Source organism: Felis catus, chromosome A1 (assembly GCF_018350175.1).
Source record: "Felis catus isolate Fca126 chromosome A1, F.catus_Fca126_mat1.0, whole genome shotgun sequence".
Taxonomy (NCBI): domain Eukaryota; kingdom Metazoa; phylum Chordata; class Mammalia; order Carnivora; family Felidae; genus Felis; species Felis catus.
In genome coordinates, this window is record NC_058368.1 from 135,720,505 (window position 1) to 135,743,378 (window position 22,874).

General features: G+C 38.7%; 1 protein-coding gene across 7 annotated transcripts in view; it reads left to right on the forward strand.

Moving 5' to 3' along the window:
- The window catches only part of CDK7 (cyclin dependent kinase 7), a 64,012-nt gene that overhangs the window by 8,264 nt on the left and 32,874 nt on the right, over positions 1 to 22,874 (forward strand). For 6 of the 7 annotated variants that reach the window (XM_045061683.1, XM_045061687.1, XM_045061697.1 and 3 more), the window contains exons 3-9: positions 1,120 to 1,153; positions 2,059 to 2,126; positions 3,082 to 3,150; positions 6,712 to 6,822; positions 7,836 to 7,954; positions 10,358 to 10,457; positions 21,534 to 21,620. In XM_045061683.1, the coding sequence (XP_044917618.1) occupies positions 1,120 to 1,153; positions 2,059 to 2,126; positions 3,082 to 3,150; positions 6,712 to 6,822; positions 7,836 to 7,954; positions 10,358 to 10,457; positions 21,534 to 21,620 (588 nt within the window). The remainder of the gene's footprint in view (positions 1 to 1,119; positions 1,154 to 2,058; positions 2,127 to 3,081; positions 3,151 to 6,711; positions 6,823 to 7,835; positions 7,955 to 10,357; positions 10,458 to 21,533; positions 21,621 to 22,874) is intronic. The other variant, XM_045061727.1, reaches the window with a different exon arrangement.

Below are 22,874 nucleotides of genomic sequence, written 5' to 3' on the forward strand. Positions count from 1 at the left end.
TTTTAGAAACTGTGTTCCCTAAGAGCATATTATTGGGCATATTAATAAACATGTTACTTTAGAGGCGCCAGGGTTGCTTATTTGGTTGGTTGAGCATCCGACTTCGGCGCAGGTCATGGTCTCGTGCATCTTGAGTTTGCGCCCGATATTGGGCTCACTGCTGTCAGCACGTAGCAGCCTTTGAACCCTTTGTCTTCCTCTCTCTGCCCCTCTCCCACTTGCGTGCGCCCTCTGTCTCAAAAAAAAAATACATAAACATTTTTTTTTTAATTCTTTTTGATGTTTATTCATTTTTGAGAGACAGAGACAGAGTGCGAGCAGGGGAGGGGCAGAGAGAGAGGGAGACACAGAATCCGAAACAGGCTCCAGGCTCTGAGCTGTCAGCACAGAGCCCGACGCAGGGCTCAAACTCACGAACCGCGAGATATGACCTGAGCCGAAGTCGGATGCTTAACCGACTGAGCCACCCAGGCGCCCCCATAAACATTTTTTTAAAACATGTTATTTTATGTTTATATGTTATGTATTTCCTCCCAAATAGGCTACCTTGAAGTGCTATTTTTGTTTGTTAATCAGGATGCCCTCAGTTACTTTTCCACATTTAATCTTGCAAAGATACAGGAGACATTTATTTTCTTAAGTCCATTATTTGAATGTATAACTTAAAAACTTAAAGAGTGAGGAATGGTAGGTACTTGATCCTTTTTTTAAATTTTTTTGCAACGTTTTTTATTTATTTTTGGGACAGAGAGAGACAGAGCATGAACGGGGGAGGGGCAGAGAGAGAGGGAGACACAGAATCGGAAACAGGCTCCAGGCTCCGAGCCATCAGCCCCGAGCCTGACGCGGGGCTCGAACTCCCGGACCGCGAGATCGTGACCTGGCTGAAGTCGGACGCTTAACCGACTGCGCCACCCAGGCGCCCCCTTGATCCTTTCTTATATTGTTAATTTTGCTTTTCAAATTCGTGATTTCTACTCTCTTCTTGCTTACTAGCTACATGTAAGTTGCTACATGTTTTTACTGTGGCTATGTATTTGAAGTGTTTGTATTTTATGCATGAAGTCTAAAATAATTTAACACATTTTTAGTGTTTGTTTTTTTTTCCCCCTCTACCAGATTAAACTTGGACATAGATCAGAAGCTAAAGATGGTAAGTATTTAATGTAATCTGACCAAACAGGATAAGTTTTTCTTCTCACTGAGGAAGTTCAAGTATTAGCGTTCTAAGTGGCTCTGGGTAGAGTTTTTGCAGGGTGCTATAAGAGTAGACTCAGCATAGAGACAGGATATCGGTGATATCCACCATTTGGTTGTTAAGAGTCATGTAAGTCACTCAAGTCATCTGAGTAAATGGAACATAGCAAAGTTATTTATCAGTGGCTTGTCTTACAGTCTTCATTACTGTTTAACGTGTTGTTGTAAGCAGTTTATTCTTTATCTTAGCTTTTAATTACTTTAAAAGTTCAGGATATAGCTTCATAGAAGTACAGAAAACTCACTCTGGAATAAGTGTATGGAGAAAAATATCTTTATCCCTTCCACACCCTTGTGTGCTATAGTGTTAAGTCTTATTTAGTCATCAAGAGGTAGTTTTTATAAAAAGGATCCATCATCTGTTTAACAGCTAATACCAGATCTTATTTTAAATTAGGAATTCTGTCTTTTGTTTTGGGAAAGATACTGTCTTACCACTGTTTTGCTGTTACCATCAAGAATCTGTTGCTAATATTCGTAATGTAAAAAGGAGGAAGCTCTTGACATATTGCCTTCATGTTACAAGCCGACACCTGTTATTCCAGCAGTCTTCTAAAGTGATATGCTGCAAAGTGAATACTTTTTGTCATCATTTATCATAGTCTGTGTGAAGCTAGTTTCAAAATAAAGCAGTATAAAAGAAAACCAGATGTCATAAAAATTGACAGAGTAGCCCTTATTTTTGTGTAGAATATGCATATCTATTCCCCAAAAGACTAACTTTTCCCCAAAAAATATGTTTGGAAGAAGATATGAGGCTTCAGAATTGCTTTTCACATTTTGCTCTGCTTTTTTATATAGGTATAAATAGAACAGCCTTAAGAGAGATAAAATTATTACAGGAGCTAAGTCATCCAAATATAATTGGTGTGAGTATGATCTACATTGTTTCTGGGATATGGGACCCTGCCATTTCTGAATGTGGTAGTTGTTGATTGAAGGCTCAGCAAGGTGAGTTGTTTTAGGTGAGCCTTGTAAAAAAGCTTAAAAGTTTATCATGCCGAAATGTATTTTTTGTTCTAATTGAACTGGAGGCAGTGTCTTTAAAACCGTACAACTGATGAAATAAATTTAATTTTGTCAAAAATTATTTTGAAGCCTAGAGAGCTCTAACATGCATAAGCTTGAGTAAGCTCCCTACGACTCTGTGCCATAATTTCTACCTCATAGGGTTGTTGCGAGACTAGTTAATTTATTGAATGTGTGCAAAGTACCTGGAAAATAGTGCCTGGCATAGAGATGGCATATAATGAATGATAACTGCCACTGCTATTTATAGGATTTTCTTAAATACTGAGCATGGTAATTTTTCTGAATTAGAGACTGAGGTGAGATTTTCATTAAGGATTTCTTAATTATAACTGAAAATTTTGGAGGAGAATTTAAGTAGTTAGTGACTTTTTAAAAAATGTTTGTTTATTTATTTGAGAGAGAGAGAGCATGTGAGCAGGAGAGGGGTAGATAGACATTCTCAAGCAGGCTCCATGCTCAACACAGAACCTGATGCGAGGCTGGATCTCATGACCCTGAAATCATGATCTGTGCTGAAATCAAGAATCAGACACTTAACCAACTGAGCCACGCAGGGACTCCTAGTGACTTTTTAAAAATATTAAAGTTTAGTATTTTTGTGCTTCAAAGTACTAATTCCTAGGGGCGAAAAAAGGATAAATGTCAAATTTAATAAAATAATTCAAATTTAACAGGGAAATATCAGCAGTCCAGTGCTAGTTTAAATTTTTTGAAATTACTTTGGTTGGTATAATTTTCAAGTATTTAATAGGGAATCAGATTTTGATCTTTTTTTTTAATACTGCTTTGCAGCTCCTTGATGCCTTTGGACATAAATCTAATATTAGCCTTGTCTTTGATTTTATGGAAACTGATCTGGAGGTAAGATTAAGATTCGTAGAGAAATTTTTTTCTCTCTAAATCAAAAGAGAACCTAAATGTTTATTTTCTATGTTTAAAGATACTGTTAGTCAAAGGAATGCTTAATTTTGTTGAACTGTGAATGTACTCCCCCGCCCCCACCAGAATGACAGAGAGAAAGAGAGCATTTGTGTTTGAGCACACAGGGTAGAGTCAGATGGAGAAGGAGATAGAGAATCTCAAGTGGGCTCCAGAGCCAGCTGAAAGCTCTACTCGGAGCTCAGTCTCACAACTGTGAGATCATGACCTAAGTCACAATCAGAAATCAGACGCTTAATTGACTAAGCCACCCAGGCACCCCTAAATGTGAATGTACTCTTTTTTTTCTTTTAATGTTTATTTATTTTTGAGACACAGAGAGACAGAGACAGAGCGTGAGTGGAGGAGGGGCAGAGAGAAGGATACACAGAATCCAAAGCAGGCTCCAGGCTCTACACTGTCAGTGCAGAATCCGACACAGGGTTCAAACTTACAGACCTCGAGATCATGATCTGAGCCGAAGTTGGACGCTTAATTGGCTACGCCACCCGGGTGCCCCAGTATTCTTTTTTTTTTTTTTTTTTTATGAAATTTATTGACAAATTAGTTTCCATACAACACCCAGTGCTCATCCCAAAAGGTGCCCTCCTCAATACCCATCACCCACCCTCTCCTCCCTCCCACCCCCCATCAACCCTCAGTTTGTTCTCAGTTTTTAAGAGTCTCTTATACTTTGGCTCTCTCCCACTCTAACCTGTTTTTTTTTTTTTCCTTCCCCTCCCCCATGGGTTCCTGTTAATTTCTCAGGGTCCACATAAGAGTGAAACCATATGGTATCTGTCTTTCTCTGTATGGTTTATTTCACTTAGCATCACACTCTCCAGTTCCATCCACGTTGCTACAAAAGGCCATATTTCATTTTTTCTCATTGCCACGTAATATTCCATTGTGTATATAAACCACAATTTCTTTATCCATTCATCAGTTGATGGACACCCCCAGTATTCTTAAGTGAAAGATCTTTGGAGTCATTTAGCCATATTCCCAGTGTTAGATACAGAGATTTGGATTTCAAAGCATTTTTGTTGACCAAGTTCCCTATACTTTATTGACATTATTTTTAGATAAATGAGTATCAGGTCTTTCAGAATTTCCATATTATTACAGAATATCATCTTTTTGAAAGCCAAATTTTTGTTTTTGAGAAATTAAAATGTTACGGTTTTTCTTAATATTAATTGAATCTCAGAAATTGACAATCCAGGGATGTTGAACAACTGAAAGTCTCATATGCTGCTGGTGAGAATGCAAAATGGTACAGCCAGTTTGGAAAATAGTTGGCAGTTTCTTAAACAGTTAAACACACACATAAAGTACGATCTCGCAATACTACTGCTAGGCATTCAAGAGAAACAAAAACTTGTCTACACAGAAATCAGTTGGTACACAGATGTTTAGCTTTATTCATTATTGCCCAAATTGGAAACAATCCAGTACTCACTTTTGTCTAGTGAATATATAAACAAACTGTGGTATATCTATATAATGGAATACTGTTCAGGAATAAAAAGAAATTAACTACTCAATTAAGCAACAGTATAGAGAAATCTCAAATGCATTGTACTAAATGAAAGAACCCAGGTTCAAAAGACTATGTATTATATGATTCTATTTATGTGATATTATGGCAAAGGCAAAACTAAAGGAATAGAAATTGGATGGGGCGCCTGGGTGGCGCAGTCGGTTAAGCGTCCGACTTCAGCCAGGTCACGATCTCGCAGTCCGGGAGTTCGAGCCCCGTGTCAGGCTCTGGGCTGATGGCTCGGAGCCTGGAGCCTGTTTCCGATTCTGTGTCTCCCTCTCTCTCTGCCCCTCCCCCGTTCATGCTCTGTCTCTCTCTGTCCCAAAAATAAATAAAAAACGTTGAAAAAAAAAAAAAAAAAGAAATTGGATCAGTTGTGGCCAGGATTGGAGTGGAGGGAAGTACTGGGTACAGTGGAGCCTGAGGCAGTTGGAGGTGGGAGTGAGGGTTATAGAACTCTTATCTTGATTATGGTAGTGATTACACAACTGGATAGGTTTGTTAAAACTCATGGAACTATGCACCAAAAAGGGCATATTTTACCTGAATCTGATTTCTTTTTTTGTTTTTGCAAATGGGATTGTTCTCTTAATTTTTCTTTCTGCTACTTCCATATTAGTGTTTAGATATGCAACAGATTTCTCTATATTGATTTTGTATCCTGCCACTTTCCCGAATTCACTTATCAGTTCTAGTAGTTCTTTATTTGTATTTTTTTCAATATATGAAATTTATTGTCAAATTGGTTTCCATACAACACCCAGTGCTCATCCCAAAAGGTGCCCTCCTCAATACCCATCACCCACCCGCCTCTCCCTCCCACCCCCCATCAACCCTCAGTTTGTTCTCAGTTTTTAAGAGTCTCTCATGCTTTGGCTCTCTCCCACTCTAATCTCTTTTTTTTTTTTTTTTCCTTCCCCTCCCCCATGGGTTTCTGTTAAGTTTCTCAGGATCCACATAAGAGTGAAAACATATGGTATCTGTCTTTCTCTGTATGGCTTATTTCACTTAGCATCACACTCTCCAGTTCCATCCACGTTGCTACAAAGGGCCATATTTCGTTCTTTCTCATTGCCATGTATATAAACCACAATTTCTTTATCCATTCATCAGTTGATGGACATTTAGGCTCTCTAGTAGTTCTTTAAAGACTATGTGAATCTTTAGGGTTTTCTATATATAGTATTATGTCATCTGCAAACAATGAAAGTTATTTCTTCTTGCCAGTTTGGATACCTTTTATCCAAATCTGATTTCTCAAAAAATAAAATGGGAATTTTTAGCTAGTATAACTTAAAAATCTAGGAATAAACTGTCTTTAAGTACAGTTCACAAATAATGCCATCAGAACTCAGTCTTGGACTTTAACTTAGCTCTATTTTCTGCTTTGTTGCCTTCCTTCTCAATATAGTGCCTAATTTCTCAATATAGTGGCTCAGGCACTTCAGGCTCAGATCCTTAGAGTTTATTGATCTCTAAAGAAAGAGAAGGTACTTTGTCCTTTTTCATTCTAGCAGAAGTACTTGGCCTCTTTAATTAGCTTGGCTAGGATCACATGTCCATCCCTAAACCAGTGTCCTGGATAACAGGCTTCAGTTTGGTGGTTGCCTGTGCCTGGGTCTTGTATCTAGCTCTAGAGGCCACAGGTAGTGGTCAGTCCTGTTTTACATTCAAACAAATGATGAATGCTGTTATCAGAAGGGGCTGTACATCCTGGGGCAAGCAAAACAACAGATGTTCACTATTAGTGCCTTTTAAACAGAACAGGAGGAGAAAAAGCACCAGAAGAGATATTTTTCCTAACCATGTAACTTGAAATTCTGACAGTGCTTCCTAAGGAGAGTTAGGCAGTCTTTCTTGAGATTGTTCTGTAGAATGGATAAATTGATTTTATGTCTGTAAATGATTTTATGTGATATAATTTATTTGGAATAATTGTGTATTATATACCGGCTTTGCAGGTGATAATAAAGGATAATAGTCTAGTGCTGACACCATCACACATCAAAGCCTACATGTTAATGACTCTTCAAGGGTTAGAATATTTACATCAACATTGGATTCTACATAGGGTAAGGTTTTTAACCAAGTATGATTGATTCTTTATATTTTAGTCAAGGTTTATGTAGCCAATTATTATATAAATGGTCTGAATATGTAAATTGTTAAAAATATAGCTGGACCCCATTTTATCCCACCTTCTTCCTCTGTGTTCCCTTCAGTTGTTCCAGGAGGTGGTGCTATGAGGATTCTAAAATACTATGTGAAATTTAAAAATGGAAGAGGCCCAGTTCATTTTTTTCATAGATGAAGAGCTAAGTTGCTAAGTCACCTGACCAAGGTTATATGTATTTTTTTCAAGGTCAGTAGCTGGTAACTGACAGAGTATTAGAATCTAGATGTTTGGGTTAACTCCAGTGTTCTTTGTGCTGTATTGTTGTGACAGAAAAAAAAATACAGTGAGAATCTGGATTAAATTATACAATCCTAAAATTTTTTTAGAAAAACAAAATTTCTAAGAACTCTAAAAATCTATGAAGTAATAAAATTTCTGAAATAGTTGAGTCATTGTTAGAAACATCCAGCTATTGAAACAAGACTGATAATCTAATAGGTAGATGTTCTTAGATAGTCTGTTTAGGTAAATAGCTGAGAATATATAATTTGTAGTCAGTAATCCTCATATCCTAAACTTGGGATCCCTTTGAGGTTATTGCTAATATCCTTATAGTATAGATTTTGAAGGCTATATTCCCCATCCTCTGTAAATGCATAATGTTTTTATTTACCAAAGTTCAGATGGCAGCGACTCTTTGTTGAGTTCATAGTCATTACACTAGGCTGTTCACAGCAACCTTGTAGGTAAATTGAAGCTCAGTGATCCAAGGTCTCACCAAAGTAATATAACCAACCAATCTTAATTTTTCTTTGGTAGGATTTTATATCAGTGAGAAAAATATTGATTATTATTTAAATTTGGGGTTTACCCTGTTATTGCAAAGTTTAAAGTTAAGCCAACTAAGTGTATTGTTATAATATTCTCTTGTGCCCTGCTTATGTATTGATTTAAAACCTCCATGTACAGGATCTAAAACCAAATAACTTGTTGCTGGATGAAAATGGAGTTCTAAAACTGGCAGATTTTGGCCTGGCCAAATCATTTGGGAGCCCCAATAGAGCATATACACATCAGGTTGTAACCAGGTAAGAATTTTTTAAAACACTGAAAACTTACGTTGTGTGGGATTTTTTTTTTTTTTTAAACAAGTTCTCCGTGGGCCCAACGTGGGCTTGAACTCATGACCCTGAGATTGAGAGTCCTATCTCTACCGACTGAGCCAGCCAGGTGCCCCTTGTTGTGTAGGATATTAATCACAAATGAGCATCATTTGGCTTCTTTGAAATATCTCGGCAGAGTTCAGGAATTATTGTTGGTGTTTTGCTAAAAACATGGACCTCTTTATGTTTAACCACAATGAAAAAAATACTGCCATTTTTTCAAATGGAGTTCGATTAAGTCCATTGTCAGACATTTACCTAACAAGTTTTGGGACTAATTTATACCACTTCTACATTTTAGTTAGGTTGGCTGGAACTGTAGTGGCTATTTTTTTACATATTTACCTGATGGGAGGGGGGTTGTGTTTATTTTATAGGTCATTAAGTGATTTCATGTTTTAAATCATTTCAGTATGAATAAAAATTCTCTAAAGCAGTACATTGATAACTGGAGTTTTCATGTTTTTAGTACTCATGTTTTATACTTTTTATGTATAAAAACTAAAAAAAATCAAATGAAATAGATAGGGACAGATTTTATAATTCTAGTCAGGATGTCATTTGTTAATTTCCAAGTCTATTTTAAGGATCTGAAATTTCCTCCGTGAAAGGGCTTAAAAGGATAAGAAAATATGGGGCAGCCTGGGTGTGAGTGGCTCAGTTGGTTAAGTGTCTGGCTTCAGCTCAGGTCATGATCTCATTGTGGATTTGAGCCCCACGTTGGGCTCTGTGCTGACAGCTTGGAGCCTGGAGCCTGCTTTGTGGATTCTGTGTCTCTCTCTCTCTCTGCCTCTCCCCCTGTTGTACTCTCTCTCTTAAAAATAAATAAAACATTAAAAAAAAAAAGAAAGGATAAGAGAGTAGGAATTGGAGACCGTAAGAACAGACAGCTTTTCAGAATAACTAGAGAATGTGGAGACAGCTATTGGAGCAGGTAGGGCCTGGAGAATTTTTTGTTGTTACTTTGTTTTTTAGTTTATTTCTTCAGGCTGAAGAAATAATGTTGTTTGTACATTATTGGTAAAAGTCTAGTGAAGAAGAAAACGTTGATGTGGGAGAAAATGGAGAGATTTCAGTATTCTTTAAAATAAGCAAGAGAGGGGCGCCTGGGTGGCTCAGTCAGCTGAGCAGCTGACTTCGGCTCAGGTCATGATCTCACGGTTTGTGAGTTCGAGCCCTGCATCAGGCTCTGTGCTGACAGCTTGGAGCCTGGAGCCTGCTTCAGATTCTGTGTCTCCCTCTCTCTTTGCCCCTCCGCACTTATGTTCTCTCTCTCTCAAAAATAAATAAATGTTAAAAAAAAAGAAGAAAAAAAAATAAGCAAGAGAGCAAGGTCTCTAGTACCCACAGTTGAGATACTGGTTTTAAAATAGTCCAGAATAGGGGCGTCTGGGTGGCTCATTCGGTTGAGCGTCCAGTTTTGGCTCAGGTCATGATCTCACAGCTCTTGAGTTCAAGCCTCTCGTCGGGGGCTCTGTGCTGACAGCTCAGATCCTGGAGCCTGCTTCAGATTCTGTGTCTCCCTCCCTCTCTCTGCCCCTCCCCTGATCGTGCTCTGCCTCTCTGTCTCTGTCTCTGTCTCTGTCTCTCTCTCTCTCTCTCTTCTCTCTCTCAAAAATAAAATAAACATTAAAAAAAAAGAATAAATAAACATTTCAAAACAAAACAAAAAATCCGGTATGATTTAGCTGTAGTTACAGATGGAAAGGCAAGTTGTATGAATACAATGACTATAGGTGAATCTGTAGAAAATTTTTTTTTCTTTTGAAAAAATAATTCTTTTTTTTCCCATTACTTGAATTTTTTTCAGTGAAGTTGGAAGTAGGATTATAGGCTTAGGGGAAAGGTGGTATTGAAAGTTTCAGGAGAAAGAAGGTGTCAGTCATCTAAGAGTGGAAGAGTGAATGGACCAAGGATGTGTTTAATTTCCAGTATGGAACTGATTGGTTTTACAGCCAGTTTTTCTTGAGTTATATCTGTAAACATGAATTTCATCAGTGGGATGATGTTTCGCTGAGGAGTTTTCTCCAAGAAATACTTTAATAATTTCATTTTAAATTATTTTAAAATTCATTTTAAAATTAAAATATTTCTGGGGTACCTGGGCGATTCAGTTGGTTAAACGTCTGACTTGGCTCAGGTCATGATCTCGTGCTCTGTGGGTTCAAGCCCTGTGTCAGGCTCTGTGCTGACAGCTCAGGGCCTAGAGCCTGCTTTAGATTCTGTGTCTTCCTCTGTCTCTGTCCTTCCCCTGTTCATGCTCTCTCTTTGTCTCATTCATAAATAAATAAACAAACAAAACTTAAAATATTTCTTTTTGTTCTTCAGGTGGTATCGGGCCCCCGAGTTACTATTTGGAGCTAGAATGTATGGTGTAGGTGTGGACATGTGGGCTGTCGGCTGTATATTGGCAGAATTGCTTCTAAGGGTAAGTCTAGGATTGATGTATACACTACAGTATTGTAATCAATATTCTTATAACTTGGGTAAGATTATCTTCCCATCGATAATTCTCGAAGAGGAGCACCATTCTTATAATAAAAAGCCTACAAGCCGACCAGTTAAAAAAAAAAAGCCATCTTCCCCAATGTACCTTTTGTTAATGTTGATGTGAGATGAGAAGATCTCTCATTTAAGACAATGAAGGTTTTATTATAGGTCATTTCTATGTTCTGAAATACAACTATAATAAAATCTTCATTAGGCCATAATATGGTAATATCTCTGCAGTAACTAAATGTGTTAGGATGAACTTTTGTAGTCCTGGGACATTTTTAGTTTGGGGCTGTTTAAAATTACACTTTAAGAGATGTGTAAAACCAGCCACTGCAGCTGCACTATATAACTAAACCTTGTGTGAGAAGATTATTTTAGTTCTCTTCAAACAAAGCAGACATCTTGGTCTTATAGCATTCCTCTCAACCGAGACCATCTTAAAACAAGACATCATCTCCTACCCTGGTGGCAACAAAGATGGTGCATGAGAAACTTTTCTTTAGCTATAAAGTTGGGTTTAGCCTTTCTGAATGATGACAGCAAAGGAATATTGGGGAGTCCTTCTGAAGCTGAGAGTTTTTTCCTCCTTATATTCCAGATATTCCAATCCCAGCTGTTTTCAAGTGATACGTATTTCAAGAAATGTAAACCCAAGGCACAAAAATACAGCTTTTTAGTTTCTTGAACACAGAAAATAGCTTCTATACACCAGTTACTGTTTTGTTGCTTATTTGTTTTTGAGAGAGAGGGGGCGCAAGAGAGCAAGGGACAGAGAGAGGAGAGCAAGAGACATTCCTACGAGGGGCAGAGAAAGAGAGAGAAAGGGGGTCACCTGAAGTGGGGTGAGAGAGAGAGAAATAGAAGCAGAGCTCACCTGAAGCAGAGCTCGTGTTTTTACCTGAAGCTGGACTCGAGCTCACCCGATGCAAAACTTGAATTCACGAACCATGAGATCATGACCTGAGATGAAGTCAGACACTTGACCAACTAAGCCACCCAAATGCCCTGCAAAGTTGCCTTCTTAAATATCTTTCTTAGTTTAGTGTGAGTTATATGCATCATTTTGAGAAGCTCATTCCTCTGGGTGCTTGCAGAAGAAACCCTCACACATTTAGATTTGAAGATGAATAGTAATCTGTGTGCTAGTAATGGGTCTTGTGGATCAGCTCTGCTACCCACAAAAACAAAGAATTTCCCAGAAATTTACATTTGAGGATCATTTAGTTTCCCCAAACAGTTCATTCATTACCAAGATAAAGCCAGAATTCCTTGGCCCCTAATATTATGATTTATCATTCCATTGAGAAAGTAAGTAGAGAGAGATAGCAGTTAAGAGTGAACAGGTTAACAAGAGACTCTTAATGATAGAGAACAAACTGAGGGTTGATGGAGGAAGATGGGCAGGGAATGGGCTAGATAGGAGATAGGTATTCAGGAGGGCACTTGTGATGTGCACTGGGTGTTGTAAGTGATGAATTCTACTCCTGAAACCAATATTACACTGTCTGTTAACTAATTGAAATTAAAATAAATAGGTACGCATGGGTAACTCAGTTGATTTAGCATCCGACTTTTGGTTTTGGCTTAGGTCATGATCTCACGGTTTAGGGATTGAGCCTCGCATTGGGCTCTGCACTGACAGTGCTGAGCCTGCTTGGGGTTCTCTAGCTCCCTCTCTCTCTCTCTCTCTCTCTACCCCTCCTGTGCTCTCTCTCTGTCTCTGTCTCTTTCTCTCTCTCTCAAAATAAATAAATACTAAAAAAATAAATACAAAAATAGTTTAAATAAATAAATAGATTAGAAATTGTGGACTTGGTTGGAATCACAGTTGGAGTCTTATTAGCCATTGGCCTTGTTGCTTGAAGCTTATGAAGAAATTAATGGTTCCATTTGGTGAAGAACTGTACCATTTTGCCATACTTTAGTCCTGCACAATTGAAGAAAAATGTTTCCTATTTTGCTATTTTTGAAATGTTTTCTATTTTAAATTCTTCTGTGCTCATTTAAAAATATTCATGGAGGGGCGCCTGGGTGGCACAGTCGGTTAAGCGTCCGACTTCAGCCAGGTCACGATCTCGCGGTCCGTGAGTTTGAGCCCCGCATCAGGCTCTGGGCTGTTGGCTCGGAGCCTGGAGCCTGTTTCCGATTCTGTGTCTCCCTCTCTCTCTGCCCCTCCCCCGTTCATGCTCTGTCTCTCTCTGTCCCAAAAATAAATAAACATTGAAAAAAAAAAATATTCATGGAATTGGGGCGCGTGGGTGGCTCAGTCGGTTAAGCATTCTACTTTGGCTCAAGTCATGATCTCACAGTTTGTGAGTTTGAGCCCCGCGTTGGGCTCTGTGCTGACAGCTCAGAGCCTGCAGCCTACTTCGGATTCTGTGTCTCCCTCTCTCTTTGCCCCTCCCCCGCTTACACTCTTTCTCTCTCAAAAATAAGTAAACATTAAAAAGATTAAAAAAATATATTCATGGAATTGCTGTCCACACAGTTCTGAATCTGTGGTGAGATCCTGCCATCCAAACAATTGAATGCAGTTTAGTTCAAAAGATTTGCTGTTATCAGCATTCAGCCTTTTTTAAAGTGTTGTTTTCTTTATATTATATTTTATAAACAATAAATAAGCTTATGTCCAACCAAAGTAGTCAATATTGTTTAAATCATTTTATTTATTGTTTTTAACTGTATTTTTGAGAGAGAGAGAAAGAGTGCATGTGGGGGAAGGGCAGAGAGAGAGAGGGCGACATAGAATCCAAAGCAGTCTCCAGGCTCTGAGCTGTCAGCACAGGGCCCAGTGTGGGGCTCGAACTCAAAAACCATGAGATCATGACCTGAGCCCAAGTCAGAGACTTAACCGGCTGAGCCACCCAGGCACTCCTGTTTAAATCATCTTAGAAGCAAATTGATCTGTGGTCTTAACATCCTCTGTGATTATTAAATGAAAAAGAACACATTTAATTTATGATCTTCTTATGTTCTTTTTCATAATCATATTTTGAGACAATGATTAATAGAAAATCTAAGCTGGGATATTAACTAGTGAGCAACTGTCTTATTATCTGATCTAGATAGTTTCAAGGATATCATTTTAGTTTATAAAGAAGTCTAGTTTGGGAAGAACATTTTATGCCTTACATAAGGACACTGAGCATCTTTCAGGCCTGTATTAAAGCCTTCTCTAGGGATAATATGGTGATACAAAGGTTGATCAACCAATTACTGCCTGCTCTTCTTTCGTTTCATTTAAATGATCAGGATCCAGACCTGTTGGCTTCACTCTGTCATTCTAATACTTCATTTGAGCTGTATTAGCTCAGACCACAGTTTTCATCAGTTGGTTTTGCATAGACTCATTGGTATACCAGGTGCTAGAGGCTAAAGTGTGCTAGTTATTCAAGAACTATATTGTTGATTATGCCTATTGCATTAAAACATTGCCAGACTTCTAATATTTGGTTTATGAACCCTGCCTCCCTATAAAGACATGAGAAAGAAAAAATAAATTTCTCCATTATAATTTTTTTTTTTTAAATGAATATGAACTCAGTTTAAGAAGAGATTTCATGGGGCGCCTGGGTGGCTCAGTTGGTTAAGCATCCAACTTTGGCTCAGGTCATGATCTCATGGTTTGTGGGTTAGAGCCCCACATCAGGCTCTGGGCTGACAGCTCAGAGCCTGGACCCTACTTCAGATTCTGTGTCTCCCACTCTCTCTGTTGCTCTCCCACTCACGCTCTGTCTCTCTCTCTCTCTCACAAATAAACATTTAAAAAAATAAAATGAATAAAAGATTTCATGAATGGCATCAAATTGAAAAGAACCAGAGGGATGTCCCTCTTGGTTTCCTTAATCTTAGTACTCTTGGAGTCAGCATCTCTCTTCTTTTTAGGATTAATTTGATTCTTTTTCCTAAAACTAAAAAGATTTCATTCACATGCTTAGTCACAATTGTGTGTTGGTGAAATTTTGGTATCCTCTAAGGTGTTTTAGAACAGGAAAAAACAATAAGAAGCACAGGCTTAATGTTTATGTTTGTAATATGTAGATATATTATCTGAACATTATACAGTTGTGTTAACTAAATATGGATGACTCACTAGCCCAAATTCCATATTTAGCAAATGAAAATTGGTTAAGACTATTAGCTATTAAGAATGAGATTGGAAAAGAGCCCTGATATGGACTTATATGTATTATACATAGTATTAAATATAGCCATTGAAATTACTAAATGAAAACCAGAAGTAGTTATTCATGACTAGAAAAAAAACCACACTGATTTGTTGTGGGTTACATACTGGACCCACTACCTGCTCAGACATGACAGTGCATTTCTTTTTTTTTTTAACATGTTTATTTTTTTAATGTTTTCTTTTTTTATTTTTATTTTTGAGAGAGAGCAAGCCAAAGTGTAAGCGGGAAAGAGGCAGAGAGAGAGGAAGACAGAATCAGAAGCAGGTTCCAGGCTTTGAGCCATAAGCACAGAGCACGTCTCGGGGCTCGAACTCACAAACTGTGAGATCATGACCCATGTTGCAGTAAGGCACTCATCTGACTGAGCCACCCAGGTGCCCCTGTTTATCTTTGAGAGAGACAGAGTGCAAGTGGGGGAGGTAGAGAGAGGGAAACACAGAATCCGAAGCAGATTCCAGGTTCTAATTTGTCAGCACAGAGAGCAACATGGGACTTGAACCCACAACCGTGAAATCATGACCTGAGCCGAAGTTGGACGCTTAACCAACTGAGCCACCCAGGTGCTCCATGACGGTGCATTTCTTAGTCAAATTGCTTTGATGTTTAATATAGGGAAGACATTTTCAAAATAAAGTGGTAATTATATCTTAAAGATTTTTGAGAGGGCAGGGCAACACCCCCGCTTATAAATTATCTCTAAAAATATATTTAAATGCCATGTTTGAAACTAGATGCCATAACACTATGCCAGAAGATGTGAAAACAGAAATGAAGAAAGGCTAGAAATTATCAGAAAAAGATGCCAGCTGGAGGCAGTATGCGCTTAACACACAGAATCCTGAAGTGGCTTAGTTAGTGAGAAGCACTTGTGATCATTGATGGCAATAATGAAGTGTCAGACTAAAAACTGGGGTTGGTTGAGAAACTTACATATGGAACAATTAATACCAAGGTCTCCGACACAGCCAGGTCACTTCCCTTCCTCCATCCAGACTTACACCTAACTTATCCCTCCACTAGAGATAGGTTTGTCTAAAGAAATTTAAACACAAGTCTCCACACGTAGCTGTCCTTACACATAGTGGAGGATGTGGGTGAGTTGCTAGGGTGAAAACATACAAATTACATGAAAGTCATATACTGAACAGTTAAACCTTCAGTTTAGTCCCCTGCTTAGCTCCCAGAACCCTCATAGCTTTTGTAATAACCTGTAGTAACTCTTTAACCCAGGCAAAAGATCAGAAGATCCTTTACTGGAAGAACCGAATGGTCCCAGAAGATAGACCCACAGATAACTGGCATTAAACATCCCACCCATTCTTTTTAGAGAAAGCCCAGGAGTTTTTATTACCTTACTTTTAAATATGAATGATTAGCCAATGACTACCACATAGTTACCAAGGATTTCCAGATATTTGATGAAAACATCCAGCTAGAAAGACAGACTAACCAAAAAGAAACTTGGGAAAAAGGTAGCAGAAGAAAATTAACCCTCCACCCCCACATCATCAGAGAACTAAGAGAATAGTACTATATCTGTAAAACAAGAACATGATACTCTTCCTAAGGGAACAATGTAAGAATAGGGATACTTGAACCTTTTCAAATAAGGTAAAAGCAAACAATAACAGTGGAAAGACTGGAAAAGTAAGCTCAAGAATTCTTTCATCATGTAAAACCAAAAGAGAAAATTAGCAGAGTGATCCAGGATTGATCCTAGAATATAGCAAAACAGAACAAAGTAAATGTAGGATAGGAAATTCACAAGAAAACAATCCAGCATTGATAGGTGTGAATTGACTCAAAGTGCCAAAAAGACCCTGCACAGTGAATGAAAAAAGACCCGGTTGCCTGGCTGGCTCAGTCGGTTAAGCATCTGACTTCAGCTCAGGTCATGATCTCGAGGTTCCTGAATTCAGGTCACACTTTGGGGGAGCTCGATCCCACTTGTCTCTCTCTCTGTCTCTCTCTCTCTCTCTGCCCCTCGTAGGGTTCTCTTTCTCTCCCTCTCTTTGTACCCTCACTCGTTACCTCTCTCAGAAAACAAAACAAAACAAAAAACAGTATTTAAGACCCATGCCAAGGCACATTATGAAATTTATGAGTGCCAGAGTAGAAGACAAAGATTTTATTTCCATAGAGAGGGAAAACAAAGGTTACACAGAAACCATAATGAAGGATTAGGGAAGAGAGTGACAGAAAAGAGTGTCCGATTTCTCAACAGCAACGTTGAAATCTGGAAGACTATAGAACACATTGTGAAAGAGAATGATTTTTTTTGTGTGTGTTTATTTTGAGAGGGAGTGCGAGCAGGGTGGAGGGTGTGGGTGGGGTGGGAGAGAGAATGCTAAGCAGGCTCAGCACAGAACCTAACAAGGGGCTCGACACTAAGTGTGAGATCATGACCTGAACTGAAATCAAAAGTTGGACACTTAACTGACTGAACCACTCATGCATTCTGGAAAATAATTTTCAGCATAAAATTCTGTTACCGTTTGTATTTTGAGTTTGCTCTGAGAATAAGTACAATTTATTACACTAAAAATTTTATATCTACTTCCTTTCTTGGGAATTTATTGGTAGATATGCTGTACTGTTACATGAGTAAATCAAGAAAAAGAAGTGGGATCCAGGGAGCATGAGGTTGAACAGAAAAGGGATGAATAGAATTCCCCATTTAATAGTGAAAAGAAGTTCTGAGGAAACAGATGTGTATCAGGCCCAGTGAGCAACTAGTCCAGATTGTAGCAGGTGGGATGAGAGATTCAGCAGGGTAGTCCCTGGGGAAAAAAATGGAACTAATGGACTTTGATAGATTTGATCATATAGAAATTTTATTGAATAACTGGAATCTTATCCTTCGGTACAAACTAAGTTGCCATAGGAAAACAGTGGGAAAAGTTGAAGTGAGGGGGGATAAGAAATCCTTACCTCTAGAAAAACTAAGTTACTATTTTTTTCAACCTTAGTTATTTTCAGAGAGAGCATGTGTGCGCACGAGCAGTGAAGGGTCAGAGATAGAGGGGGAGAGAGAGAATCCCAAGCAGGCTCCATGTTCAGCGAGAAGCTTGACTCGGGGCTTGATCCTATGACTGTGAAATTATGAACTGAGCTAAAAAATCCAGAGTCGGTTGCCTAACCCACTGAGCCAGCCAGGCGCCCCTAGGGAAACCAAATTATTGTACAAGAAGGGAAATTTAATACAAAGTTGGCACTGAACAAAAGTTATATAGTAATAAATTGGGGTGATGGGTCAAAGACTCATAATTTTTATTCTGAGTCTATTAATAATATTTGAACACGGTGTATGTATTAATAATACAAAAGAAAATGTTTCCAGTTCTAGTTCCAAAGCAACTCTTCCTTTAGGAGAAAAATGCCTTTTAGTATTTGTATTTTTAAACATGCAAAATCAGAGAACATAGTAAAATGAACGTCAGTGTACCCACCAGCCAGCTTAACCAGCTTTGAACACATGACCAGCTTTATTTTATTATTCTCTGACACCATACTTTTTATGCCACAAATCCCAGAAATCTGGGAGAAAAAAGGATAAATTAGTACCCTGTGTTCAGATTTCCCACTTTTTATCATAAATGTCTTTTATGGTTTATTCAAATTGACATCCAAAGTTCACACATTAGGTAGCCCATTATGATTTAAAATTTTCACATCATGGGGTATCTGCCTGGACGTATTTGAGGAGCTTGCGATGACTCTTGATCTCAAGGTCATGAGTTTGAGCCCCACATTGGGTGTAGAGATTACCTTTAAAAAATTTTTTTGGGGCGCCTGGGTGGCGCAGTTGGTTAAGCGTCCGACTTCAGCCAGGTCACGATCTCGCGGTCCGTGAGTTCGAGCCCCACGTCGGGCTCTGGGCTGATGGCTCAGAGCCTGGCGCCTGTTTCCGATTCTGTGTCTCCCTCTCTCTCTGCCCCTCCCCCGTTCATGCTCTATCTCTCTCTGTCCCAAAAATAAATAAACGTTGAAAAAAAAAATTTTTTTTTAAGTTTATTTTTGAAGGAAAAGGAGAGCATGAGTGGGGGAGGGGCAGAGAGAGAGGGAGACACAGAATCGGAAACAGGCTCCAGGCTCTGAACTGTCAGCGCAGAGCCTGACTCAGGGCTCCAACTCACAAACTGCGAGATCATGACCTGAGCTGAAGTTGGTTGCTTAACCGACTGAGCCTCCCAGGCGCCCTGAGATTACCTTAAATAAATACTTAAAAAAATTTAAGGGCACCTAGGTGGCTCATTCAGTTAAGCCCTCTCTCCCTCACTTTCTCTCTCCCTCTCTCCCTCACTTTCTCTCTCCCTCTCTCCCTGCCCTTCCCCTGCTGTCTTTTGCACATGCACATACATGCCCATGTACTCTATATCTCTCAAAAATAAACTTGAAAAAAATACTTTACATCATACCTAAACACTTATTCTTAAAAAATATAATTAAAGTGCCAGCTTGCCCATGAAACTAAGGCTATCATGACGAGTGTCCCTTGAGTACAGTTTTTACATCATTAGTCTGCAAAGTAGGAGATAGTATTTTGAGGTATGAGAAGAAAATGTTAGCATGCCTGAAAATACTTACAAAACGTTATTTAATATAAGTTCAAGTTTCTTTTTCTGGGTACACATTTCATATATATAATAGTGCAGTGTTATACATAGGAGTTGTATTAAATCTGGATCCAGTCAGAAAAAAGAAACCACACATTAATTTAAAGAGGGAAGTTTAATATAAAGAATTAGTTATAAGAAATTGGAATAATGAAGGTTGACTAATAGAAAGTTACTCTGAATTCTGAAGAATGTAGGAATAGCAAACAGAAGGAGCAACCACCCTAGGACTGAGATAGAGCACCCAAGGAAGAGGACCCAAGGACTGAGATCTAGACCTTGTTGAAAAGGGCACACACTAGGGGCGCCTTGGTGGCTCAGTCGGTTGAGCATCCGGCTTCAGCTCAGGTCATGATCTCATAGTTTGTGTGTTCGAGCCCCACATCGGGCTCTGTGCTGACAGCTCAGAGCCTGGAGCCTGCTTCGAATTCTGTCTCCCTCTCTCTCTGCTCCTCCCCCGCTCATGCTCTGTCTCCCTCTCTCCTTCAAAAATAAAACAAAAAAAAAAATGAAAAGGGCACACACTGTGTCTCACTGGATGACATAGAAGTTGCCGTGGAGCTGTGTCGGCAGAACTTGTTGGAAATCTTTTCTTTTGCATGTGGAGGAAAGCTGTTCAGGGGAGGTTTTCTGGAGCCATTCTGCTACTCAACCCTCTCTAGAGGGAAGCTGCTCTGTGCATTGGGCAATGAAGAAACTGCCCACAGTGGCAGGAACCTGTTGCTAGAGAAGCTCAGAGTACTGCAGGGGGTGTGCTGGGCCAGCGAGCTGGAACTGGGAAGCGAAAGTCTTCTTCCTATAATATTCCTCCAGCAGCCTCCATTGTCAGAGCTTCAGCTGGCAAAAGAAAAATACGTTTTTGTTTTTTGTGGTTTTTTGTGAGAGAGAGAGGGCACAAATGGGTGAGGGGCAGAGAGAGGGAGAGAGAGAGAATCCCATGAGGGTCAGAGAGAAGGAGGGAGAGAAAGAAGCAGGGCTCACTTGAAGCGGGGCTTGAGCTCATGAACTGTGAATCAGGACCTGAGCCAGAGTCAGATGCTTAACTGACTGAGCCACCCAGGAGCCCCCAAAAGGACAATCGTTAAAGACCTACATCTATTTTCTCAGAGAAGGCAAAAAGGGTGAGCTCGAGTAAATTGATAACTGGCAGAGTTAAATGCTTTTTTGGCAGTGTTGGGGGCAATTGGTAGTGGTCCACAGTAGTAGAAGTGTTGGAGACCTGGTACTTAATCTGGTCTTTTCAATGAGTTTATAAACTTTTGAAGGCGTTTAACTGTGAAAGGCCTGTTATTCACAGTAAATGCTTTTTTACTTTTCTGTATATTTACACAGATGTTTGAGAACGAATTGGAAAGTAGTGTCTAATATATAGCAAGGATTTTAATTATTTATTAGCTTCTAATTTTTAACTTGTAATCACTTACCTTTTAAAGTTCATCATTATACCTCTTCAGAGAATTAGCATGCCAAGATATTATTTAAGTTAGATTGTAATGTAAATATGTTCTGCCTGCCTGCCAGCCTTTGCTCTCCTTCACTTTAGCTAGAATAGTTTTCCTCCATTTTAGACTTTTCCTCTGACTCTTTTTCATCTTTCAGCTTTCACTGCTGCTTCCTCTAGGATGCCTTCCTTGACATAGCTAAATTGGGTTAGGTGCTATTCTGTGTGGGCTAGAATCCTGTACTCTCACTGAAAACATCATCTTGTAAAGACCCCCTTATTTGTATTACCAGCATTCCCCACATCTACCCCATAGGAGAGTGAGGACTGTCTTGTTCCCTTCTTTAAATACCTAGGGCTTAGTTAATTAGCACAGTGCCTATTACATGGTGGTTTTTTTTTTTTTTAATGTTTATTTATTTATTGAGAGAGGGACAGAGATAGGGAGAGTGCACATGAGCGAGGGAGTAGCAAAAAGAGAGAATCCCAAGCAGGCCCTGAGCTGCCAGCGCAGAGCTCGAAGTGGGGCTCGGTCCCATGAACTGTGAGATCATGTACATGGTGATTATTAAAGAGTGAATAAAATGAGCAGGATGGTACTGTTTACTTGGTTGGCAGTGTAGGACATAATGCCATATCCAGTACACCTCAAGCTACATTTTGATTTTTGTTACAGTTTAGTTTTTCTTATTAAGTTTACAGTATTACTTGTGTAACTATTACAAAACACCTTGAAATACCTGTGTCTTGCTCTCTTTCAGGTTCCTTTTTTGCCAGGAGATTCAGATCTTGATCAACTAACAAGAATATTTGAAACTTTGGGCACACCAACTGAGGAACAGTGGCCTGTAAGCCTTCATACATGTTCTTTAATGTAGTTAGGATTCTATATGTTGTTGTCGTGTAGGTATTTCTTAAAGAAATGTATTCACGTCTTAATTTACTAGTAATATATACTCTGCAAAATTTATACCAAGTAGAAAGTTAAAATTGTGGTATGGTATCCAGCCTCCCATGTACATGTTGCCCTTCCTCCATCCCAGGGTTAATCACTGTCAGTTTGGTGGAACGTCTTGCTGTGAAGATACATACATAAACATATACTTAACACAATTACATATTTTATCTTTTTCTTAATAAAAATAGGATCATGCCATGTAAACTTTTTGCCACCAACTTGATCTTTTTACCTAACGTTTGTAACTGACCTTTTTCTTTTTTATTCTGACGGTTTTCTTTTTAATAGCTGCATATTTTATTTTAATGGGTATTCATGTTTGTTCATCAACATCTTGGTGGATTTAGGGGGTATTTGTAGAATTTTCACTAATAGTTAAGATGTCTCAGTATTGTGCATATTTTTAATCCATTATATTGTCTACAAAAAAGAAATCTTAAGTTGTGAGTAAAATTTACACCAATTTGAGTTGCTAAATTGTATATATCATAGTTTAGTAAGATAATCTCACTTGACTGTTCTTAAATTAAAACTGTAAACCTTTAGATTTTCCTTCCTGTTATAGCCCCATCTCCTGGAGAATAAATAACTACTACAAAAGATAAATTTTAATCAGACTCTGCCTTCTGGTTAAAACTGATAAAATTATCTGAAGCTGAAATTTAGTGTAAGGAGTTTTTTTTGTGCTGTTACTTCCTCAACTTTCTAATTGAAAGTTTGCTATATGTACTCATTGTAAAACATGCTTTAGTAGCTATCATTTATTAAACACATTATATGCCATCATGACAGGCTTTTCATAAATTATATGTCATTTTCCCAACAATCCTATGAAGTAGGTACTGTTAGTCCCAGTTTATTTGAGACAAGTGAGGTTTACTGAGGATAAATAACTTACTTACCCAAGGCCACACAGTGTCAGAGCTAGGAGTGCAATGTGGATCTGTGTACAGTACTTTTCTCTTAGACATGATTTTCTTTTTTCCCCTCTTAGACATGATTTTTTGTCTTTTTTTTTTTAATTGTTGTAATGTTTATTTATTTTTGAGAGCAAGACAGAGACAGAATGCAAGTAGGGGAGGGACAGAGAGGAAGACGCAGAAGCAGGCTCCAGGCTCTGAGCTGACAGCACAGAGCCCAGCGT